The 26,429-nt window shown below is 40.2% G+C and overlaps 2 protein-coding genes across 2 annotated transcripts in view; both read left to right on the forward strand.

Annotated features, from left to right (window-relative positions):
* The window catches only part of LOC149048750 (uncharacterized), a 35,391-nt gene that overhangs the window by 394 nt on the left and 8,568 nt on the right, over positions 1-26,429 (forward strand). The window contains exons 2-3 of the mRNA XM_089199539.1: positions 685-1,008; positions 16,242-16,495. Coding sequence (XP_089055665.1) covers positions 685-1,008; positions 16,242-16,495 — 578 coding nt within the window. The remainder of the gene's footprint in view (positions 1-684; positions 1,009-16,241; positions 16,496-26,429) is intronic.
* LOC149048751 (uncharacterized) lies at positions 10,862-14,031 on the forward strand. Its single transcript, XM_089202137.1, has 3 exons — positions 10,862-11,284; positions 11,621-12,620; positions 12,928-14,031. The coding sequence occupies exon 3, from the start codon at positions 13,177-13,179 to the stop codon at positions 13,816-13,818; it is 642 nt and encodes a 213-aa protein (XP_089058263.1). The 5' UTR covers positions 10,862-11,284; positions 11,621-12,620; positions 12,928-13,176; the 3' UTR covers positions 13,819-14,031.

Raw genomic sequence — 26,429 nt, forward strand, 5'->3', positions numbered from 1 at the left:
AAGTTCAATAAAATTAATTCAAATTAAAATTCAATGAAATAATTCAACTGAAATATACATGAAAACCAGTACCAAATTAACTTTTCCCTATCCTCGATACACTTTTTTTACAAGGAAACTAGATTTACGGTCTTAATTCTAAATTGATGGCAAGTTTTCTGTTTGGAATCGGAGACTCATTGGTGCAATGGCTATACCCCAAGCTTAGAGAGCCCCAGCTCTGACCAAAACTTTTGTTGTGTTATTGAGCTAGTCACTTTACGGACCATCTGTGCTTAATTTTTTCATTTAGCTTTTCTTTATTTTGTTTCTGTTAACGAGATAGCTTATTTTAGGATAACTTCTGCGGAGCAATAATTGGATTTTTCAAAATTCAATTTATCTTGAAGTTTTGAAATCGTCATTCGTTTTGTCCTAGTTGTAGCAGAGGTCAATTTGTGGGTACTGCTTCACTTTCTCCTGTGCGGAGTACAAAGTTAAGCAAAGTGTATTTTTGTATAAGATTTTTCTAATGGTCTTAAATCCAATAAATGGAGTAATTGTGCTTGCAAGACAAAGCTCAGTTTTTATGCAAGCCGCTGTCTTTTTTTCTTGGTCTTTATGTACCATTTATAACTTCTTTATGATAACCATCTATTTTTTTATGTTGCAACCAGACTAATTGACTTGTTGCATTTATTGCAGGCTTTTTTAATTATGATAAGCAAGCACAAGGATGGGAACGAGTCCAGGAGTTTGACAAAGAACAAATTCTCTCAGTTCCACAGGGATATTACGTGGAACTAAACTTCACTATGCACAGCAGGTTTCCACTGCCATGCCTATGGGGTTCAAATCTTGAAATTCGTGATGGCAGTAATCAGTCGGCCAATTTTCTTGGTGAATTCTGTGGAGATTACGGAATTGGAGTAGTGCGATCCAGTGGACGATACATGTGGTTGAAGTTAAGCGGGAAATATTACTTTAATTTCGCTGCATTCTACACTGGCAGAGCCAACAATGAAACAGGCATGGAGTTCCTTTCTATATATATGTAATAAATAAAATATTTGATTATTGTTCATCGTGATGTGAGATAGGAGATGAACTTTATTCGTTTGTTTCACGACAGTGTCACTATGGATGTTGATCGCGACGTTTCGACTGCAATACTGCTAGTCTTCATCAGGCGATGAGGTCGATTGTTTAAGTGTCGCTATTTGTAGCACGTTGGTTCGCTGCTATTGGTGCATTTCAATCCTATTATTATTCCGGTTGTTAGATGGTGTTTTCCTCATGGGTCCGTATTGATCGGCTACTGTGTTGTTTGAAGGGGGTAAGTTTCTAAATAAAACTGCGGTGCTGCGTGGGTGGGAGAGTATGACAAGGTAATTTAGTTCTATCAACTGAGCTGAAAACGTAAATTGGGCATCGTAAAAGGTTTAAAGGCTGTTTTTTCGAGCGTTCGACTCCACTATCCTTATTGATGTTGTTAGGATGAAGTCTATGAATAGCCTCTTTGACCCTATCTGTGTACTAGTGAGGGTCATTATCAATAAACTTAGCGTCGCTCCAAATAGGAATATGCCCCGTTTGGTACGCATGCTCCGAAGCCGCATACGTTTGAGTGCAAACAAACCGTATGTTTCTGTCATGTTCTTTTATCCTTTTTCGCATTGATCTCCCTGTTTCACCCATATACACTTTGCTGCATTTTCATGGGATCTTGTAAACGACACCGTTTTGTTTTGTTGGTTCTAGCGCGTGTTTAGGTTGCACTAGGTGAGACCTTAGCGTTATGTAAGACTTGAGAATGATCCGAATGCCTTGATGTTGTAGGAAGCCGCGAAGAACCTTTGATACATCCTTTATGTAGGGGAGAACAGCAGTAGATTTAAATCCCAACGCGGGTTCTTTGTTGGCTGTTACTCTCGGTGTCTTTGCGAGTTTCACTACAAACGAAGAAGGATAACCATTAGAAACAAGTACTGATGACAAGTGTTTCTTTTCCTCAGAGATAACTGACAGCAAACCAACGTGCTACAAATGGCTACACGTACACAATCAACCTCATTGCAATTAGCAACCATTTTCTGAAACGAATATGTACACATATGAGTTTTCAAAAACATTTCAAATTTCTAAATGTATATACACTTTTTCTATTCTCATCAGAGACACTTTTTGGTGAAAAGAAAAGGTATATATATAAATATAAATATGCATGCTCACTAGTTTTTCTAGTTTGAGCACTCTGGCATGGCTTAGATGATACCACATATATGAGATCACTTGGGGTGGCTATATAGCCTTACCTCTATCCTAGCATAAGCACTGCACTGATGAGGCCCAGAAGGCCGAAACAGTACTGTCTGCAGTTAAATATAAATATATATATATATATATAGAGAGAGAGAGTTAAAAAAATGCGAGGATGGATAACTTCTGGCGTAAAAAAGATAAAAAATTTAATAAAAACGTTTCGGTCAGAGACCTTCTTCAGTTATTTACCTAAAATAACTAAATAACTGAAGCATTACGTTTTCAGCACCACTTTCTGCTCTTTCACGTGATCTTGTATCTTAATCATTGGTTGTCACCTATAATTACGTAATCACCAGCACCTCGATCTTATTTAAAGCTCTTTTTTATTCAAAAGTTGTAAATAACTGAAGAAGGTCTCTGACCGAAACGTTTTTATTACATTTTTCTATCTTTTTTACGTCAAAAATTGTCCATCCTCGCACTTTTTTTAACTCTCTACGTACGTACATACATACATACATACATACATACATATATATATATATATATATATATATATATATATATATATATATATATAACTAACTGCAGACAGTACTGTTTCGGCCTTCTGGGCCTCATCAGTGCAGTGCTGATGCTAGGATGGAGGTAAGGCCATACAGCTACCCCAAGTGATCTCACACATGTGGGATCATCTAAGCCATGCCAGAGTGCTCAAACTAGAAAAACTAGTGAGCATGCATAATGCTAGCAGCAATGACTCATCCTAGTAGAGTGCTCAATTTGGACATGAAAGCAAAGCTTTGTATGCCAAAGAGCTATATCTAACTGCAGACAGTACTGTTTCGGCCTTCTGGGCCTCATCAGTGCAGTGCTGATGCTAGGATGGAGGTAAGACCATACAGCTACCCCAAGGAAAAAGACAAATAAAGGAAGGAATAAATGGAAGGAAAAAGACAAATAAACGACCAGTTCATCCCTACAGGCCTGTTTCGTGGTTGCCCACTCGTCAGGAGTGGGCAACCACGAAACAGGTCTGTAGGGATGAACTGGTAGTTTATTTGTCTTTTTCCTCCCACAATATATACATCGCTCTACTCCTATGTATTGAGCACTGTCTTACGTAAGTCAAAATTACTCTATATATATATATATATATATATATATATATATATTTATAATAAAGTTCGGATATAACGCGCGCTCTCATTGGTTGAAAGAGCGTGCTCTATGAGAGTATAGAGCATAGAACTGAGCTAAAGCTGTCACGTCATCTGCCAAATTGTACCATGTTCGACCTTTTCCGAGACTTCTTTTTAGCTTTTTTCCGATAATTGAAAGTGAAATTTCGGAACAAGCGAGCCGGCAAGTAGTAACAGAAGAACCAACGAAAGGTTTGTAAACATACCAGGCGCCGTTATTTACGTTATTAAAACGTGGGCAGATACGAAAATCCTCAGAGGAAAACAAAATAGACATTCCGAGTTTTAAAGATTTTCACGCTCAGTTAGATTGCAAGCTTACTTACGGTAATGAAAATCAAACACAGCCAACACTCGTATAGTCTATAGAGTTCAGAGTTCAAAAACAAAATAGAACAAAACAGAAATGATGAAAAATATAACCAAACTGGCATAATTGTTAAAATTCATACTAATCATGACGGTGTCTGAGCAAATATGATCATGCTGAAGTCCATCGCGGCTCACTTATCATGCTGATCTCCGGTCATCACAGTAAAGCAAGCCTCAGAAACTACATCGGCCGCCCTTCGAGTGAAAAAATAAGAGCTTGCTCTGATATCCTTTCCGATGCGTTGAGTGGAAAGTCACATCAGTCCCTGCAATTGAGTTTTGCGGCGCTGCCATCCCGAGCGATCTTCATGTTCCGGTGAATTCGGCTGTCGTTCATTCAAAAAACACTCGCCTTGAACAGATTGTTTTCTACCTTGTCATGTGAAAAAACTCACGTGTTTTTATGAGCCATAATTCGGCTGAAGTTCACTGAACATTTCACTTCAAGATTCTGTATTACAGACTTGAAAACTTCAAGCAAAAGTGTTAAATTCGACTTGCGGAACTATTTTAGTTTGTAAACTATCGTAGAATGTGAACTTTGATGGTTTTGAACTTTGATGGTTTGACACTTTTGACAGCTTTAGTCTTGTACAGCCAATCAGAGTATTTGAACCATTCTAACAGGGATTCTGATTGGCTTATTGTAGCGTGCTTTATGAGAGTATAGAGCATGCTGACGACACTGTTCTTCGCTTTGGAAATAAAGTTTGTTTTGGAAATTGAAAGTAATGCTTGGGTACTTTAACGGATCCTTTATTATAAAACAAATAGAGAAGCCTTGACTGTGCTCTGTTCTGTTATAAAGCACTTAGGAAGCGGCTAGAGCACTCAAGAAGTGGGAAGAAACACTCGACTACGTCTCGTGTTTCTCCCTACACTTCTTTCGTGCTCTAGCCGCTTCCTGCGTGCTTTATAACAGAACAGAGCACAGCCAAGGCTTCTCTATTTGTTAAATATCCATACATACATAAGTCAAAGAACAAAGTGCTCATAAAGTGGCATAAAGTGCTCAATGCTGTGGTAGATGAGCTAAGTATACATAAGTTAAAGAAGAGGACGACGCATTGATTCTCTGTAACTCTAAGTTTCGCGCCTAAGCGTTCGTCAGACAGAACTTTATTCAACGAAGAACATACCTCCTTATTTACAAATTAGATAACCTTGCACCTCATGAAAGCCGATTAGTGCTGTCGTGCCCCTGGTTTCCTCCAATGACTATGCAGTTGAAATCCCCTAAAAGAAACGTAGTCAGAGCAATGATGCAAAATCCTTAGGCGAGGAGTGTGACGCGAGTCACGCTCGAACACCTTTTTTAGTTAATGTTAAATAATCGTAATTCGTGTAACTAATTTTGAAATGTAATCGTTAAAAAGAACACGTGGAGGCTTCAAATCGCACTAAGAAAATTAAGCAGAAGGAAAATACCCCGTATTTTTCTCTTGGGAGTTGAACAATGTAGGTAATAACTTCTTTCGACGTTATTTTCGTTTTCTCACGTCTTTGGTTCGAGTATTTTTGTTTATTTGGTCCTTGATGTTTCATTTTTAGTTTTTCCACCACGTGCCATGTGATTTTAAGCAATGTTCAATAAATTAGATTGAGAGTAACTGTGCTAGCGTGGTACACGGTTTCAACGGCGCTATCTCGATTGACACGCAACCGCAATCGAGAACGTGACAAATTGTAACATGTCAACATTGACGACTTCCGGAGAGTTTCTTACGCCAAAACGTCGTAGTCGTGTAAACATCTCGGTTACACGTGGAGATCTTTGATATCTATCTGCGTTTTAAACTAAAATGCGAATGGACAGAGATGAAAAGGAGAAGAATCCATTATTGAAACTTAAAAAGAACCCTTGAAATTCGATGCGGAATCGCGAAAGAATCTCACCAAAACGGATAAAGCCTCTTGGCTTGGGCAATCTTCGTTGCTCGCTCTCGATCAGTAACCATTAACTTTTGCCGCAGCGGGGTTAATCCGGTTTTGAGGTTGAAGAAAAAAGAAGAGTTGAAATCAAAATTACCGTTGAGCAGAATTTTACTGACACGGGTTGCTGTTAGATAGTTACCCGCAAAACGTTTTTAATGAGAATCTCCCGCAATGGCCTCCGACGGAATGCATATCGGTAAATTATTTATCTGCAAAGTTGACAGATAAATTGTAAGTAACCAATAAGAATAGAAAAAAAAATCCTTACACGATTTTGAATACCAACTCTTCAAGATTGATATTGGGCAAAAATTTCATTTTTGCGGCGAGATTTGAAATGTGAATATTTCAAATTGTCGTGCCCTTTCGGTTTACGATTAGATCGTTTACGACTAGATTGGTTTACGATTTATATCAAAACGAAATAATTTTTATCGAATAGTGGTTATACTTCAAAGAGTGCATTAAAAATTTATTTCGCGAAGAACACCCGCGAAGGTTTACCGTATCATTAACTTAGTGACGAAGTTACAATTCCTCAGTACAATTTGACCTACAATGACAATCTAGTTGTTTCTGGAAGTTACAATTAAGTAATACAAAAATGCACACATGTATATATATGAGAACTCCAAGCTATATATATATATATATATAGCTATATATATAGATAGATAGATGTGAAGGTAGAGTTTACCTTAGCATAAAGTGCTCAATGCTGTGGTAGCAGAGCTAAGTGTACATAAGTTAAAGAAGAGGACGCATTGATTCTCTGTAACTCTGAGTTTCGCGCCTAAGCGCTCGTCAGACAAAACTTTATTCAACGAAGAACATACCTCCTTATATGCAAATTAGATAAGTAGCTAATTAATTCCCTTGTGTGATGATCTAATCTACGTGTGAAATAAAGATTCTATAGAGCTATTGGCGGCTTGTCAAATTTGCTAAGTAAAACTTATTCTCGTGGCGGCATTTAGAAATGAGTTCTGTTCTTTTGTTTAATAAAGACGGCTTCTTAGCTCTAACTAAGTATAGTTTTTCTGTGAGGCAAAAGTGGCACCGTTTGCTTTTGTTGCTGTAGGCCGGGACGGTCGCTAAAATACTCCAATTGAAAAATTTGTGTTGTTGTCTTTGAGTGTCCAGATATGCTTTGATAGTTCCGTGCTGTTTGAACGTGCTGCAACTTCCTCGACGTCACCGTAAACCTCACGGACGGAACCCACTATCCATACAGAAAGCCCAACAACGAAACTCTCTACATCGACACCAATTCTAACCATCCACCTACAATAATAAAACACCTACCAGCAGCCATCGGCTAACGAATCTCCGACATTTCCTCAAGAAAAGAACTCTTTGACAAAGCCAAACCACACTACAAAAGTGCACTTAAACAAAGTGAACACGACGAATAACTAATCTACACTGAACGCAAGAAACCTGTAACTCACACCATACAGAACAGCCGCAAGGACAAGCGTTTTTGAGGGAAAGACTTGCTCCTTGTACGCTCTTTTTTTGTCTTGCTCATATAGATCAGTTAGCTTCGACTGAATGCGTTCAAAGTCCTCTGTCGCGGCATTTAGTTGGGCAGCATGTTGCCGGAGCATGAATGCAGTTCTATTCTATGTAAAGAATCTATTACCCGCAAGAGTAATTTTACTCCCTGAATGTTTCCGTCTGTTCTCTATGGCATATGCTAAGGTCTCTTGGGTCTCTTGGATAACTCGGTGTCCGTTCGTGGCGATATCCCCTGCTGGATCTTCTTGTCGTTTCGAAATGCTTTGATTTTTTTTTCACGTCCTCCGCTAGCCGATATTTAAGAATGGCTGCCTGTTAGGATAGAGAATCGTCCGTCAACGACCATTTTGGTGAATTGCTCATATTTTGCCCAATGATACCCTTTGGTAAACTATTTTCAAAAATCAAGTTTAAAAGTTCCGACGATTATTAAATTTTTAGAAATTGGCGAAAATTTGAAAACGCGGTTTAAGTGCGGTTTTCCGCCTATCAAATTGTCCAAAATTCACTGCAAAAACCAAGCTCCGTTGAAGGCTTAAAATTAATTCAATTGACACCAAACTTCACACGATATAAGAAAAAGCCTTCCCATCCATTTTCACTATGTTAATTTTTCTGTACACATTGATACTGAGAATTTTTAAGTCTTCTTAGCAACACCCTCAAAGAGCGCTTAATATGACAGCAAAAAATAGGTTAAATTTAACGCGATAAAAGTGTACCTGGTACCTCATTTTTCAATTTTTTAACTTGATATTCGTAATATAATGATACTATTTATTTCCTGAGTAAACTTTGATGCTTTGAATCGGACCGCTTCCCTTCGAAAATACCACAAATGTTTGTGTCCAGAGCGAGCAAAATGATGTGTGTTGTGTAAACAAACGCTAATCTTATCATTCCTTCCCTGGTGGAAAAAGGTTTTAAAATAAACTTTAATTCTGGAAATGTCTGACTTGTATTCCACAAAATATTGAGTTATAGTGAAGTCGTACATTCGGAGTTGTGTGAGAGCTGAGAGAAAATAAAATCACCGTCGAAAATGTTCTTACAGTCATTTCATCGATCACCATTACAAGTATTACGATTACGAAAATTGTGACAATTGATCAGTCTGTTGAATGACTTTTAAGCATTTCATCTGCAAGGGCTTTGTTTTAGTTTGTTTTAGATATATATGTATATATAAATCAAGAATTCCAGCGAATACAGAAGTAGAACAGCATTCTTTACAAGCAGTTCAGTGTATTAACGCGAATTGTTCCTATTTATCATAATTAACCGACATCCGGTCCCAACAAACACTGGCCGCACCACATGAGACCCTAAATGGGCTGTCATCATGAAATATACCATAGACTGAAAACAAAAACTTTACTCAAGGTCTGATAACTACACGATAACACTATTATACTTCAATCTCAGATGTATTTTCATTGAGCTTTCAACATCTCGCACCATCTTGACCAAGATGCTGTAATTCAAACACAATTTTCTCTCGTGGTAAAGCCTGTCCTGCCCAAGAAGCTCTTGCGCAAATGGTTGAAATTTCGTAACAGATCTAAGGAAAGTTATTTCACGGACGAGCCTTGAGCTTTCATACGTGCTCTCATCAGAAGTTATTATTTCTTGTCATTTTATGGCTCTCTGTAGCTATATAACGCTAGTTGGTAAGATGACCCCTTTCGGGCGATCTCCTGATTATCCTGGTCAGGTGGAATGCATTACACTCGAGGATTGCACGAAAGATGTAACTGGACATCTATCGACTCTTGGACTGAGTGCAGATGAAGGTTCTAGAACTGAAATGAAGCTGCTATTAGCCAGAGCCGGTAAATATTGATTTTGTGTGTTTTCAGGTAACTTTATTGTGCTTATGAATGAGTGCTGCAACAGATTTAATTGGTGTTATATTTTTTACAGGTGTTTTCTCATTTGAGCAAAAACATCTTACCCTGACTATTTGCCCACGCCATAGGGCAGACTTTGGCATACGTTGGAGGACTAGGAAAACTCTTTGTGCGATTCCCAAGGATCTAGCGACACATAAGTCCTCAAGTGCCAAAGGAAGCAACCGTGTGGATAGCCGAAAATCGATGGATATTTTTTTTAGTTCCAGTTGGGTCGCGTAAGTTGAATTGCTTCTGTTGATAAATGTTCTCATGAAATTGCTTTTTCTCACGTTTATTTGTAATACCTTACACAAAAAAAAAGCACTATAAGTTTCAACTTTCTCAAGCTAGCAAATTTTATATTTGTGAGGAAACTGCAATTTATATTGCTAACGTTTTTTTCTCGTCTGAGTAGCTGATAATCCATTGATTGATGACAGATTGATTACTTTATACCTAGAAATAGTTTACTTTGCTTTTTTTAATAAAAGCAATTTGTAGGCGATGCGACGAGTTTATCTGCAGGCAAGTTGCAGATGAACAGACGCCGGTGGAGGGCGCTGGAGCAAGTACTGTGTCTACCCCTAAAGAGCCTCGAGTGGTGCAGATACCTGAACAACAGACAATGGTAAGCTTCAAATATGAATTGATGATCTCAATCTTGTTTTTTAAAAGGAAAAGAGTCATTTTTAGAAGAGCATAGAAATTGGAAAAAAAATTGAGGAAGAAAAAACACGTGACAAACACAAACACAGCGTGACAAACACAGTAGTAAATCTGGGACAAGGCTCCTTCGTTGACCAGTAAAACTCACTGCTTTTCGGTCACTTTTTTTATATGAGGGTTGGGGAAGGGGAGCGGTGCTATGCTGCACTTTGGTAGGCTAATTCCTGTCCCACATTTTTTTGTTTTCTGGATGTCCCGAAACAGTACCTGGTGCTGCTGAGATTTTTTATTACCCGAAACTGATTCCCTACAAACATATACAAAGAAATCGGTTTTAGAGATTTGATGCTTATAGAGCAAAACTTTTCGTAGGTTCATGAGATGGAAACAGACCGTCCAGGAGAGGAATCAAGTGCTGGCAGTGAGTCATCTTCTGATGGTCTTGAGACGGACTTGATGTTTCTGGAAATATCATCCCAGGGGTTGAAGGATGACGAGACGTTTCTCAGTCCCGATACTGCAAGCCTCGTTTCCTCAACGAAAGAAGAGAGCATCACCTCAAAGCCAAATTCCCGTGAAAAGTTGAACGAGTATCTGGTGTCCAAAAACTTTGAACCTGTCTCTCAACCTTGGGTTGAGTGGGAAAAGGCCAGTGACAGCACTAAGCTTCGGTATACTAGACGAACCGCAGAGATTTTTTCTTCTGTGCTCCACGACCTAACACCCAGTTGTGCAGGTTCTCTTTGGCAAGCAGTCGTCTCTTATCCTGCCATGAACGAAGCACTTGGGCTGGACGAACTCTCCGAAACTTCCAAATGCTACCTCCAGGTCTTAGCTGAGGCATATGACAAAGCCTATGGGTGGGACACAAGACGGCAAATTCTTTCGATGATGAGTGGTGTTTCCAATTATAATGATATCTCGAGATTCTTACCTGGCTTAAGTAGATATCGTTTTACCATAGCTAATCTGCATCGTCTTCAGCACGGAAGCGGCGCTTCAGTGACCCCCCAGCCTTCATCAAAGATAAGAGTCGACCCAAGACAACTGGATCACTTTTTATCTTATATAACAAGCCCCCATTTGGTGCAAGATCTGCCATTTGGACAAAAAACACTGAAGCTCTCCTCTGGACAACTGGTTGAAGTACCCAATGTTATTCGCACCATGATACCGCAAAGGATAGTGCGTCAGTATACCCAGTACTGCAAAGAGACTGGATTTGAGGCGTTCAGCGAGCGGACGATGCTGCGTGTTCTAAATGAATGCAAGGCCTCGACCAGAAAGTCTCTCCAAGGCCTTGACTATTTTGCAGCAGACGGGGCGCGTGCGTTCGATGAACTAGAAGGCTTGGTTCTTCAATTGGGGGAGCTTGGTCGTGGAAAGGAGTGGCAAGTGCGATACGTGAAATCATTAAAGGTGGCCAAATTCTACCTGAAGGGTGATTTCAAGGTAAGCAACCGAAAGTGTCAAGAGTTCCAAGAAAATTGGATTATGTTTTTCAAGCAGGGTGATCTTATTTCACAAATGGATGGAAGTATGGCACGAAAAAACCGTTCCGATGACAGGTCCACCCTGACTAGGAAATATACGTCGGTTTTTGCTCTTGGTATTCGTTTTTTATCAGTATAAATTATGCTTGTAATAGATTTTATCTTCTCAGATTATTGAGGTTATTCGATTTAGATAACATGAAGCATACATATTGCAAATATTTTTTGTCGTTAATGTTGCAGTAACACGGTAATCCATGCTTTGTGTCAAGCTGTGTTTCCTATTTTCACTCAGGTTCACGTGAGCTCTTCTTCTCCCGTTGCAAGTCATTGCAGTGTATTTGCTCTGAGTGACACCGAAGATTCTGACCTGCGGCAGCAATGCAAACATAACCATGACGAGCTCTGTGACCAATGTGAAAGCTTGCATTCGACCCTGAACGACATATCTACTGCGGTCGATGAAGCATCTTTTACCACAGAAGAAGACAAAGACGAAGCTTTGTTTCTCGTTAGCTCTGCTACGCTTGCCATCCAGTCATGGAAGTGCCATTTGATGAGGTCGACCCATCAAGATCAGGCTCGTTTGGACGTCATCGATGCCCTTAATTCTGGAACAGTATTCATTGTAAATGACTGGGCCATGAAGTTCTTGCCTCAGAGATACCGCGAGTCACAGACAGACTGGTTTGGTAAGCGGGGTATTTCTTGGCACATATCTGTGGTATACAGACGAATAGAGGGTGTGCTACAGTGGCAAGCCTTTATCTATGTGATTCAGTCCTGTACCCAAGGAAGTTCTGCTGTTACCGCGATTATGCAACATGTTCTAGCCACATTGAAGCAAGAGTATCCTGAAATCAACAAGGCCTACTTCAGGCAAGATAACGCCGGCTGCTACCACTCCTCCCGCACGTTAACGAAGTGCCAAGAAATTTCAGCGAACACCGGAGTGAAGAGAGTCCGCGTTGATTTCAGCGACCCGCAAGGCGGGAAAGGGGCTGCAGATCGACTAGCTGCGAGTTGTAAAAGCCACATTAGGGCATTTATTAATGAAGGCCATGATGTCTGCACCGCCAGCGACCTGAAGGAAGCTCTGCTATCCCATGGCGGTTTGGAAGGTGTACGAGTGGTTTCTCTGGATACCATCGAAGAAACGCCAGACGATGTGCAAACCATTACAGGAATCACCAAGTTGAACAACTTTGAGTTTAGTTCAGTGGGCTCTATTTCCTGTTGGCGCGCATATTCCGTCGGCCAAGGGAAAGTGATCAAAATTGAAAAATCCTCTTCTGGTGAGTTAATGGTTCTTGAATAAGCCCAGGCCTTTCTACTAGTTTATGACAGTCTGTTCTGTAAGGTTTCTATTAATAAGGGAAAAATTTTATCCGCAATGCATCATAAAAGACTTTCCATAAGAGATTAAATGTTTACAAAACGCTGCTCAAACAAACAAAACACAAGAAAAAGGGGTGAGTATTTTAAACCCCTCTTACACGGTATTCTGTCGTGGGCTGCCTTTGAGGGCTAGGCGTTGATGCAAGATAATTATTTCTTAGCTGTGTGGCTGTCATATTTATATTTCTCTTATATCTTTTGAAGGTCCTGGACAAGGGATTCTGCAGCCATCATTTTCTGCAGGAGATTTCCGTTCCTATAAAAGTACCCCCCACAAATCGTCAGGGGAAGAAAATGTGGCTGAAGAGACAGCTTCCATAGAACGTGGCCAGGTAGCAGGGGTGTATTCATGTCCTCAAGACGGCTGTACTCGTGTTTTTCAAAGGCTTTCAGCCTTAGAAAAGCACTTGTCGCTTGAAAAATGTACCAGGGTACCAGAAAAAAAATTCTTTAATGGACTTGGCAAAAATTGGCTACAAATCGTATTTGGAGGAAGGTGTGGGAAAGCTGCCATCGCTTCAAGCCCCTGTACGACAGGAAGATTCTCGTGTTTCTCTGAAAGAAGGATGGGCTCTTAGAGTAGTAAGGAAGGCTTACAGGTTCAGTGAAAAGCAAAAGTCGTACCTTTTATCTAAATTTCGAATAGGGCAGACGACAGGCCACAAGCTTGACGCAAAGGTAGTTGCTCGAGAAATGCGGCGTGCCCGGGGCACCGATGGTGCACGACTATTCCAGTCATCAGAATTCCTCACAACCACCCAGATCACCTCCTTCTTCTCAAGACAGAGTGCCTTAGTACGCCAGAGAGATCCTGATGAGGCTGATATCCGAGCAGCTCAAGAGGAGAGTAATTTTAGCGAAGCAAAGGAGACTGTCGCGTCAATACAACTTGACCATCCCCTGATCTACGATCAGTACGATCTTTGTGAAATGGCGCTAAATGACTCTTTGAAGATCCTGAAGCTACCCATGCTGCAGCACATGTGTGAAGACCTTGGCCTCGATATACCATCAACGCCCATGCGTAAAAAGGCCCCGTACTTGGCTCTACTGAAAGAGATTGTCAGCAAATGTACTTGCCAAAAGTCATCGTGATGCTGACTTTCTCTTTAGTTTAGCAGAATAGAAAAGAGAGGAAGAAACGAATTAACGGTGACTCGTTCCTAATCGTCAGTTACTAGTTATCTCATTTTTAAAGCTCGTAGAGTAATTAGAAGTTCTTTCGTTTTGTTCTGTTTTTCTTTTAATCATGCCAATATTGACCCTCACTTTCCTTTTCTGGTCTTCACATTGGTAATGAAGTTTAACTCATCTGGTAACTGACACATGCAAACTGACAGACGTGAGAGTATTCAACCTACATTTCTTTCCGCTCATTTTGAAGTGCGGGATTTCTTTCTATAATATAACGACATAATTATTTCATTTGCGGTTTCTACGCGGGTATGTTTCAGCACCCCCGACACGTTTCCAATGGCGTTACGTTGCGTGACATTAATAATCACATGGATAACAAGAACTGTCGCCTTGCATTTAATTACTTTGAAGGTCAAAAGTCGCCTTTCCATGTATTTAAACCTACAGAAAATGAGTTCTCAAAGTAAAAGATAAAAAAAATCTAATTTATCAGCATGGAATCAAGTACTAATCTAGTAAGTAGCTTCTCTCGAATGTATCTTTTGCATTACTTGAATGTGAGTTGGTGCTAATGTAATATGTACTTCACTTGTAGATTTTTAGCCAAAAAATATTTTGTAGAACCTTTTCAAATATCTTACGGAATAATTTACTTGTCACTTTACATTTTCCGAGCTACAAACCGACACAGCAGAGGCCGGATTTAATTTATAATGGTAATTGAACTAAGTGGAGTGCAATTTGGGCTGAAATCATACGCGTGATTTCAAAATTGAACGAGCGCGCAGTGCGAGTTCAATTTGAAATCACAAGTATGATTTCAGACCAAAATTGCACAACACAAGGTTCAATTACCACTTTATTACATCCATTTTGAAATTGCCCAAATACAGGACTTAAATTCATCCATTTTTTGGGAGGAAAAAATAAGAGTTTTGGAAACAAAAGTTGCAAAATTTGCCACATGATCCTTCATGTCTTTCATCTTCCTGCAATTTGATTGGTTACTTAAAACAAGCCTTAAAGTCTGATTGGTTGTTTTGTTTTTAGTGTAGCCTCCTCATTGGCTGGAAAAAAGATGCGATTTAAAGCAAAAAATGGTGCAATTCATGAATAAATCGCACCAATTAGAGCCAGTCAGATTACAGGGACCACCAGTGATTTCAAAATGGATGTAATAAGGAGATTTAACAACTCGATATGATTAAATTACCTTGTTGTTTGTTTACACACTTTGCATCATTTTGCTCGCTCAAGTCACAAACACTTCTGCCATTTTCGAAGGGAAGTAATGCGATTCCGAGCATCACACTTTCCACAATGAATGGAAAATAGCAATATTTCACGAATATGTTGTTGAAAATCTAAAATATGTGGTACCAGGTACATTTTTTTCGCGTGAAATATCACCCGTTTTTTGCTGCCATTTTACGCGGTCTGCGAGGATGTTCTTTCAAAAGCTTAAGTAATCCCAAAATCGATGTGCCCAAAAAAAATCACTCACTAGAATTGAATGAGAATAGCTGTCCTAATATCGTGTGGAGTTTGGTGTTGATTGATTCCATTTTCATCCTTAAACGGGGCTTGGTTTTTGCAGTTAATTTTTGACTGTGCGTCATGCGGAGCCTGAGCTCCGGAAGCCTGAAAACCGCGTTTTCAGATTTTCGCAAATTTATGAAAATTTACTAATCGCTGAAACTTAAAAACATGATTTTTGAAAATAGTTTATCAAAGGGTATCTTTGAGCAAAATATGAGCAATTCACCAAAATGGTCGTTGACGGACAATTCTCGATCCTGACAGGCAGCCATTCTTAAATAACGGCTTACCTCCATGTTCTCCGGTGATTGTGCATTTCGGCAATTTTTTCCACTGTTGCACTCTCGATTGCGGTTGCGCGTCAATCAAGTTAACGCCGTTGAAATCGTTTACCACGCTAGCATATTTACTTTTAATCCGGTTTATTGAACATTGATAAACAAAATACTAGAACTAAAGACGTGAGAAAACGAAAATAACGTCGAAAAAAGTGCTCACTTACATTGTCCGACTCCTAAGAGGAAAATACGAGGTGTTTTCCTTCCGATTAATCGTTAACTTAAAACCAAAATTAAAAAGTATTGGCACAGGAGGGTTTACTGTATCCTTAAATGACGCAAACAGACAGACGGAGACAGAGAAAGGTGGAGAAGGATACGAATAGAATTCACATGTTGCTTTAGCCTGAACATCCAAATGTGTCAGGATTAGAATGATATTTTTTGATGTGCATGTAAAATGGGTTATCCTTCCATGCTGTGTCTAAGATTTGGATGGTCTGAATACATGCACCGTAGTCTTTTCAACAATTACTTTCTTTTTTTCTTTGAAATCTAATATAGTCAATCCTACGATGGACCCAGTTCCAAACCCGCAGTATGTATTTTTGAACAGAACCTCTAACTTGTGGTGCCCAGTAAAAGGTGCGCCGGCTCCATATATTGTATGGAGAAAAGATGGTGACGTTGTTCAAAATAGTACCAGCATAACATTTGAGCTTAATATAACTTCGAAAAACAACGTGAATTACAGCTGCGAGGTAAGAAGAGATGGAGAGGTATTAAAAAGGAACATCAGCCTCAGAATTGAAGGTGAGGTATCATTGTTTTGTTGAAGTATATCAGTACTTTCCGTGCATATTTTGATTGTCTAAACCCGTACTTTTTTATTTGCTCAAAATTCTAACCACCTAAAAAAACGGTTAAACCACTTTGGTTGTTGAATGTTATTTAAACTTTCCAAAGTTATTTTTCCATATCCCTTTAATTTAACTTGTATGCTTTTTACAGTATTGAATGCTAATTATTGGCAAGGTAGATATCTTCTGAAAGGGACAGCGTAAATGATTAGAAGCAAAGGATATTCTCACATTTAGACGACCAAACTTACTTATTTCTATTTCAATTGAAGTTAATATGCCATAATTTGTCGATTTTGGCGCCTGCATACAGTTTACCAGAAGTTCGTGTTTTCGATCCAGTCTTCATCTTTGATTCATGATCAGTTTTCGAACCAACCTCGTTCTTTTTGATGGGTCATTTTTACATCGTATCTCTAAAGTGTTCGTCTAATCTTGGTAACTGTGATTTTACCGTTATGTTCGATCCAAAGGAAATATTCTTCGTTACCAAAAACAACTTACTTAACCCTTTTAAATTTGAAGCCTTTGATGACGAATTTTAACCGCCAATCATTTTCTTTCCTCATTTAGAGTGCCCAGACCCTTGTAAATGTGACGTCTCCCACCAAACTAGCATTAGTGTGAATTGTAGTGGAAAAGAACTTAATTCGATTCCATGGAAATTTCCTCTTGCCATGTCAAAATTGTGAGTACCACTAAACTGATTCTCCACTAAAAGCCTTATTCGTAGAGGAATCCCTCCCATGTTATCGTAGGTCTACTTCCCCCTTAAGGCCTTATTCTTAATGAAGTCCTTTCATGCCATTGTAGAATTCAAATCAATTAGGACAACCCCAGGACAATTTATGATGTACCATGACTGATAGACGAGTTGTGGGAATTCTTTATGGGCACAATGTTCTACACAGGATTGGCTATATCCGCCTAGAATCTACGAGAAAGGGTGTGATCTTAAAATAATTTAAGAGAGATCGGCTCAAAAGTGAGGCTTATATGTGAGATTTAGTCACTTTACTTGATACTCTCTTAAAACTAGTGACGTGCATTTCCTAAACCGTGCGGGTTAAATGCCCAGCTTTTAGTATAATAACAATGTGGAAAATGAGGGATTTGCTTTACAACCAAACCAAAGTGTAAGTTGCAAAAGCAAAATGTTTTCGTGTTGGATTCTTTGCGTGTTCAAAGTTCATTATTTAAGTCTTTTCACCCGGTAACTAGCGAAAGTTTATACTTATTGTTTCATTAGCGCCTTTTCTGTCATTTTATTGCTACCTTATTGCCCCTCTATTGCTACTTCGCATAATTTATCGATGTACCTATAGCAGTAATATACCTGTTTACTCGTTTTTCGCGCTAAGCGCAGTTCTGTGATGTACCGCCGTTTTCGCTCGCCCTTTTCTTTTCTTTTTTCGGCCTTAGCAGTTTCGCAATTGCAGTATTATTCTTGGTCTTTTCCGGGGCCATAACATTGTAAGTGTTTTATAGTCCTCTTTCAGTCGTGTTGTTTGTTATTTCTTTAATCGTACATTGTGCCACTTTTGTAATTGTTCGTTATTTTGGTTTCCACTCACATCATTTACGCCTTTGAGGAATTAAAGTGAATTGTGTTTATTTCTGCAAGAAGTGGAGTTGTTTAGCTGTCGGTGCTCGTGTGTAACAACCGAACCGTGTATTGGACTTGAAAGCCATTCAGCTGGAAATAATTTGCTTGAAGAAAAATTCGAGATCAGTTTACGCATCCGCAGTTACCGCGAAATCGAACAAAATTATTGGTTTGATATCTTATGATCGCAACCTTCAAGAAGTGAAAGAGAAGCTTTCTTATGTAGATAACGCTTTTCAAAGACTCCGAGAAGCTCATCACGATTATAGCAGCCAGATTATGGAAGAAGATGGCATCGCTGAATACTAGCTTTAACTTAAAAGTGAAGAAAGGAAATTCGGCTTATTCCGCCAGCAAATCGCCGACTGGATAACTGTGACTGTGAAGAAATTTCTAGCAGAATCGCTTCAAGTGGATTCAGTTGTAAAACCTAAAGAGATTTAGTAAGCTGTGCTGGCGTGCAAGAACTATCAAAGGCATCAAGAGCTTCTAATGCTTCTTAGCTTTCAAAACTCTCAAGTCAAGCCGCGCCTCATCAGTTGCAATTGCGAGAGCCAAAGTCGCCGAATTGAAAGCCAAAATTGCCATGCTTGAAAAACGTCAAGCTCTCGAGGAGAAGAAGTTTTGGTTTGAAACATGAAGAGTCCCGCCTAAAGTTTGAAGCTGAAATAGCGAAGAAATCAGCAAAGGAGAGAGCCCTCGCTGCAATGACCACCCTATTTTTACTGCAGCAGCAGCCAGTCAAATTAGAACCCGAGTTCAATGATCAGGATTCCGCTGTTCCCTTCCGCGTTAGTAAGACTATCCAGGAAGAATATCCACATTTAGAGCAGGGTGATCCTTGTAATTTCATTCTACGTGGCCCACATAATCTTTTTGTGCCCACAGCCACTAAAGATTTGAGGAGAGAGATCATCGAATTACAACGAAAACAGACCACCCTCTAGCTTCAACAGAACAGGATAGATGAGTTGCTGGCACTGAACCAGAATAGAAGCAAACTTCCACAAACTTGCGTGCCGGTCATTGGCTGAAGTTCCATTGCGTGCAGCACCTTCGTTCGAGCTTTCAAGAGGTTAATTGAGTCCAGAACATCTAGCAGTACTGAGAAGCTGTACTACCTGGAGCAGTTCCCAGCTGGAGGTGTTCAAGAAGTTGTACAATCCTGTCACCACCTACCACCGGATGAAGGTTACAATGAGGCCTGCATGCTCCTCAGAAAGAAGTTTGGCAATGAATACCACATGGCATTCTCTTATGAGACAAAAGCTTTAGACTGACCAAACATAAGGGGTGAGAATGGTGCGGCTTTAGAACGCTTTTCGATCTTTCTGGAAAGCTGTACAGGCGCTGTTTCAGGAAGCCGATATAGCTTAAGGTTCGATCAGCCGGGAAACATTCAAAAGTTAGTGCTCAAGCTTCCTTACAATTTGAGAGAGAGATGGCTTCGCAGAGCCAACGACATTATTGAGTTACAGTCAAAGCCTATGGACTTCAGCGACCTCATTACTTTTGTTGATCTAGAAGCTAGCATAGTAACCAATCCAGTCTTTGATAGGATCTCTGACAGCGTTAAACCAGCGACTGGTCAGCGGTCATGCGGTGGCAAGACAGCCCTAAAAGAGCCTGAAAATTTCAGTTCCTAACGCAAATAGACGGATGTGAATGTTCCCCGAGCGAGACAGGCCTGCCTGACGCAAGTGAGCCAAGCGCTTGTGGTTATCGAGAACCGAGTTGGCAGTCTCACGAGGTACAAGTACCCGGTATTAATCCCATTTCCTCTCGAAAAAAACGTCGGTGTCTCTATTGTAACAGTAACAATGCCCTTGAAGATTGTCTGCCATTGCGATGGAAACCGTATCAAGAAATAATTCAGTTTCTGGCGTCCAACAAACTGTACTTCGGGTGCCTCTCCAATCAGCATATTTCTAGGTTGTGTCCTCGGAGAAAGACCTGCGAAATTGCAAACTGTTCAAGAAAGCACCGCTCAATTTTACACACCAGTCCCGGTGAGAAACATACAACAGACGTCGGTGTTGGCACAGACGATAACGTTGACGCTCAAGTTCGTAGCAGCATGGTAAACATAGCGCGGATGCCAAACGTCAGACCTTACACGAAAGTGGCAGGACAGTCATGGCTGTGATACCAGTCAAAGTGAGGCAAGAGATATTGATAGGAGCGAAATCACCCACGCCTTTCTGGACAGTGGTAGCAATTCAAGTTTCTGTACCAAGTCATTGATGAAGCAACTAGAAGTCAACGGTTAGCAGGTAAAGATATCCCCATCGACCCTGGAGAAGAAAAACAGTGCGACGGAAAGCTACCTTGTTCGTGATATTCTTTTATCCGCCTTGGAAGAAAACGATTGGATCAGCCTCTCAATGTTGTACACCAGGCCAGAGATCCTCGTATGCAGCAGTAACATTTCGATTCAAGAGGACATTGGTCGGTGACCTTACCTGCAAGGGGTCTTCCTATCTCATTTCCATGCCAAAGTCGCTCTCCTGATTGCCTGTGATGTTCCCTAAGTCCTTGATCCACTTGAGATTAAGCACAGTCAACACGGAGGTCCGTACGCTTCAAGAACACGTATTTACTGAGCGGTTAACGGACCCTTAGGTTGTCATGATTCGCAGACATCAGGCTTCTTCGCTAAAGCCGATCTTCAGCTCAAACGGATGGTAGAGGACTTCTACAATCAGGACTTCACAGATTCTATCGTTGACGATTCAAGAGGACATTGGTCGGTGGCCTTATCTGCAAGGGGTCTTCCTATTATTAACATATTTCATGCCTTGGTACGATCGGTCCTCGAATACGCCTGCGTCACTTGGTCTACTAGCCTACCAATTTACCTCAAGGACATGATCGAAAGAGTTCAGAAAAGAGCTCTGCGTATATTATTTCCGGCGCTGAGCTACAAAGACGCCATTGTGGCTGCAAACTCCACTCGCTTAAATGTGAGAAGAGACGAACTCTGCAAGAAAGTTTGGGACGGTATCTGTGTGCCTGGGTCACGGCTGTACCACCTTATTCCACCAAAGCGCGCCGATTGCCACGTTTATGAGTTGCGCAACAAAAACCATGTATCACTTTTTAAATGCCGGACCGAAAGATTTAAAAAATCTTTCTTTCCAACAATGGCGTCTAACGCCCAGTCCTTGTAGTCAAGCAAACCTAAGCGTTTTTTCATTGGTATATAACTACTGACTCTTGTAATTCCCAGTCCCTTTAGACTCTTAATTTTGAAGTCAAATGTAAGATTTTCGTATTTTTTAAATATTTGAAGTATGCTTGTAAATTCACATGTATTTCACCACTTGGGTGCTATTTTTGAATACTTTTAATAAACCTTCTTACTACTACTATCTCATAGAGAGATGCCTTAGGACGAACGTTTTTTTTATGCAATCTCGATGTCTGGAATACACGACATTATTTATATGACGAATACAGATAAGGAATAAATTCTACGACAGCGAAATTTGAACCATAAAACAGCAAGAAATATTAGAGTTGAGAAATGGACACTATCGAATCACTTTACCATTAAAAGTCGTCAGTCTCCTGTACCAAACAACATTTCTTAGGCTATGCAGCGCGCAAAACTGGTTGAAAAGGAAACTGGAGAGAGAGCCCAGATTGTTGGAAGGTTACAAAGCCTTTTGGAAGACACTGTGTCTTAGGATTAAGCATGTAAAGTTCACCCTGGTCAGAATAACCTCGAACAAGGCAGAGCTTGGTACATAACCATCATGGAGTATATCATCACCAAAAACCGGAGAAAATTTCATCGTCTTTGCTTAGCCAAATTCTTGAGCAAGTCTCTCAACGACATGATATACAAGGGTCCAGCCTCTAACTGACTTGTGGGAGTTCTTGCAAGATTTCGCGCAGACAGGGTAGCAGTGATGGCAGACATAGAATCAATGTTCTACCCAATCATAGTTCCAGATTGCGACATTTCCTTTCTATGGTTTCTTTGGTGGGAAGACGGCGATTTGGCGCGTGAACTGTAAGAATTCCAAATTGGCGTACACCTCTTCGGAGCTGTTTCGTTACCGGCTCCCACGAATTTCGCACGCCGTAAGACAACAGAAGATAATCAGCACAGCTTTCCCCCAAGCGTCATTAACACTCTTAAAATTAATTTCTATGTTGACGATTATTTAAAGTCCCTCCCTTCCGAAGCAGACGCTATTCAACACGTTGACAGTTTACGAGTCCTACTTTCACGTGGTGGTTTTAAGATAATTAAATGGATCAGCAGCAGCTGTAACGTCCTTGAAACCTTTCCTGAGTTGGAGCGATCAAAAGACATCAAGAACATTGACGCACGCAAGGACGAATAGCCTGTTCAGCAAGGTTTTGGAGTGCATGGTTTCCGACTCGTTTCGCTTCAAATTCTGTAACTTCCGTCCTCTAACGCGCGGAGGTATCCTGTCCGTGACCGGTAGTATCTTTGATCCCTTAGGTTTCCACGCTTTCTTTGTTCTTACTGCAAAAGAAATTCTTTAAGACCTGTGTCGCATCAAGTTAGGGTGGGATGATGAGATCTTAGATGAGTACAGTTCACGTTGGGGGAGTTGGTTGGCGGATCTTTTAAAGTTCTCAATTTTTATTGTAAGTCGATTTTTGAAGCCAGCGGATTTTAGTCAAGTCAAATATAGTCAACTTCATCATTTCTCGCTGTTCTTTCCTTTTTGGCAAATTGTTTTTGTACGCCAGGACAAGATGATCAAGACAGAGTTAACTGAATGTTAATTCCGTATTTAAGACAGACAGAAGGCCGGTTCTTCGTTAAGTGAAGAAAGAGAGTACGCGTTTTCACACGTTCGTTCCCAACCGAATCGCAACGATACGAGATGGTTCAACTCCTCATCGGTTGCGTTAAGGTGCAGCGACCCCTGGTGATTATGCGTCAAGAGGACAACCGCCGAAGCCTTGACGACTTGCCAAAGATGGTTAATGGATTGGAGTTCCTATAGAGGCCGGAAGGAGACTGGCCTCAGGACCCTACGTCACTCGTTACTATCCTAGATAGAATAAGTTTTTGATCATGAATGCCAGTTCCGTTGTAGCAAGAGTACTCTCCAAATATGTTGACTGTCGGCACCGCCAAGGCCCAGTCTGTGAACAGAAAATGGCTGACCTCCTTGTTGATTGTCTGAATCATGACCGATCACCCTTTAAGTGCGTTGATATTTAACCCTCTCATATGGGTCAAATTACAGAGGCGTTTGGGAAAGCTGTATTTGCACGTTCCAAAAGAAGGATTCTTTGTCGCGACGCAGGTGGAGCAAGTGCAATATCTTACCGACAATTTTTTGAAAACGACGATCCAAAGAATATCTGCCGCTGCTTCATAGCAGACAAGAATGGACATCGCCTTGCAAAAATTTAGCCTTTGGAGATATTTTCCTTATCAACGTAGAAAATTCACCTCGCAACACACGGCGTCTTGGTAGGGCTGTCGAAGTTCTCTTCGACAGGAAAGATTTAGTTCGACGTGCCAAGGTGAAAGTAACGAGAGCTGTTGTGGAGAGACCGATTGATAAACTTTGCCTGCTTTTGGAAGCTTGAGCTTTCCCGCCGGAATGACTTTTGCGTATCTCATGACTGCATTTAATCGAGGACCTTTGAAAGAGATACTCAGAACTAATTCAATTAAAATATAAGTGCCTCGCGTGCACTCCGCTCTTGGGGGCTGGTATGTAAGTACTTAGTGCGACATTTTTTCACCCCGTAACTAGCGAACGTTTATACTTATTGTTTCAGTAGCGCCTTTTTTGTCATTTTATTGCCACCTTATAGCCCCCTTATTGCTACTTCCCATAATATATATCGATGTACATATGGCAGTAATATGTCTGTTTTCTTGTTTTTCGTGCTAAGCGCAGTTCAGTAATATACCGCCGTTTTCGCTCGTCCTTTTCCTTTTGGTTTTTTTGGCCGTAGCAGTTTTGTAATTGCAGTATCAATCTTGGTCTTTTCTTTTTTAAGTGTTTTATGCTCCGCTTTCCGTCGTGTCGTTTGTTGTTCCTTTATATCACATATTGTTTGTCATTTTAGCTTGAATTGTATTCATTTCTATAAGACGTGGGGTTTTTATTCCGTGGCCACAAATTTCGCGTGCAGTTTCAAAAAGAGTACAATTAGTTGTCAAGCCACGCTAGAGAAGAATCTACACTAAACTTAAGTTACGACTCTCGATTTTGAACAAAGTTGCAGCACACGAAGCTGAAAACGTTCCATAATACCTCACTGACATAAAAGTGAAAAACATATAAAACTTATCAATCCAGTTTAGTTCGGCTGCCGACGTTGCGACGAATTTACTTTGGGTTACTTTTTCACTAGTGTAATAATTGACTAGAAATTAATGTAACTATCTCGATATCTGGAATACACAACATTATTTAGATGACGAATGCAGATAAGGAATAAATTCTACGACAGCGAAATTTAAACCATAAACCATTACTCAATACCAAAGGAAGTAAAAGAACGCCAATCATAAGGAGCACTGGATGAGTTAATTGCTAGTGCTGCTCTTACCATTGCAAAGCTCAGTGGCCAACTGATGTGGGTGTTTGACTCTAGATTGACAGGTCTGGATTTAAGCCCAGGCCAGTTTATTGTGTTGTGTTGTTAGGAAAGAAGTTATGCTCTCCAGCCAGTGGTTAAAACTAGATACAACGAAAACTACATTCACGACGGAAACTACCGATGAAGTTCCTCTCAACGGGCTATCGTTCCTTCCAAGAGGAGTATCGTTACTTTCAGTCTCTGAATGCTTCAGAAAAAGATCTGGCGTTAAGGGGTCATTAGGCTGGCGAGCTTAACCTATGATTCAAGATACGGGTCAGACAACGCGTGCTCATCAACATTATCATGCTATGTTCATCGTCAATCTTCCTTTAATTTTCAAGTGCAATAAAAGGCAATAAAATAATTTACGTTAAGGTTTCATGGAACTATTGGGTCAGCGACTTATTGGTTATCTATTCGTTACCTTCTTTATATATTTCCTTGTAGTTTTGATAATGAAAAGACTAAATGTTCAGGTGTCATTTTTATCGTGAAGTAACGGTTGTATTCAGCGTATACTTTACACATTTCTAACGATATCTTGATAGAAACTTAACCAGCAACAAACTGAGGGACTTGCCCCATGGTATCTTCAGTAATTATACCAAGCTGGAATTCCTGTAAGCCAAAACTCAATTTTATCGATCTGAAAGTGAATATAAAAATCCATATTTAACACGTTCGTAATGATTCTTGATAGGAATGTGAGTGGCAGTGACCTAAAGAACCTTTCTCCGAGTAATTTTCGGTTGCAATTCGAGCCTTTCTTACTCCCAAAATCATGACAAGTTCACTCCAACCTCTATATAAACATTCCAAACGTACCTAATTCATTACTTCAGTCACTGTGTCAGTAATCACTGACTGACGTGTGACGTGTAGCCCGATCGTCCGGGTGAGAGTAGTCCTGAGAAGGACTGTTATAGACTGACAAAAATTCTTCCATCGACCCATTTGATGACCTCCGCCGGACTTATCGAAACGTTGGACAATGGTTCCGAAAACAATCCTTCGTAGGACTACTCTCACCCGGACAATGAAACTACACTCAACTGCATCACTGGTGATGCTTTGGTGTCACTGATCTCGGGAGAGGAAACAAATTTCTGGGATTAGCTTTTCCACAAGAAATGAAAAATTCCCCCTCCCTGCCCTGTTATTTACCCAACACCCCCCTCTTTTAGGCTCTCAGTTTATGTAGAGCTCCTCAATCTAAGAATTAAGGCACAGTCTCCAAAAATAAAAACACTCGACGTGAAAATGGAACATGCTCACTTGCAGTTCTGGTTAAGCACAAAATAGGTTAGATTCATGGCTGATAGAAAATGAAGGATTACGTAGGTTTTTTTGAGCCCCCATAACAAAGCATGCAAGGAAATACTGCATTAACGGATAAACCCTTTCATTTAATGTTATTATCGAATAAATCGTAATGAACACCACCCTCTATCACTTTTTGGCAGGGAAATGAACAACAATCTGTTGAAGGAATTACCATCAGGCATGTTCAGTAACAATATCAATCTGTCCATTCTGTAAGTTAGGACCCTTTTTTCTTTTTGTAAAGAATGCCATAAATCCATCTCGCATTGGGCAAGATACCAGCATATCAGAGCAAGCTAATTTTTTTACGGTAAACATTCATAGTTCTGATCAGACAGAGGCACCGAAAATGAAAAGTGAAAACAGAGA

The sequence above is a fragment of the Pocillopora damicornis genome, chromosome 3 (genome assembly GCF_964200805.1).
Source record: "Pocillopora damicornis chromosome 3, jaPocDami1.2, whole genome shotgun sequence".
In the NCBI taxonomy this organism is placed as follows: Eukaryota; Metazoa; Cnidaria; class Anthozoa; order Scleractinia; family Pocilloporidae; genus Pocillopora; species Pocillopora damicornis.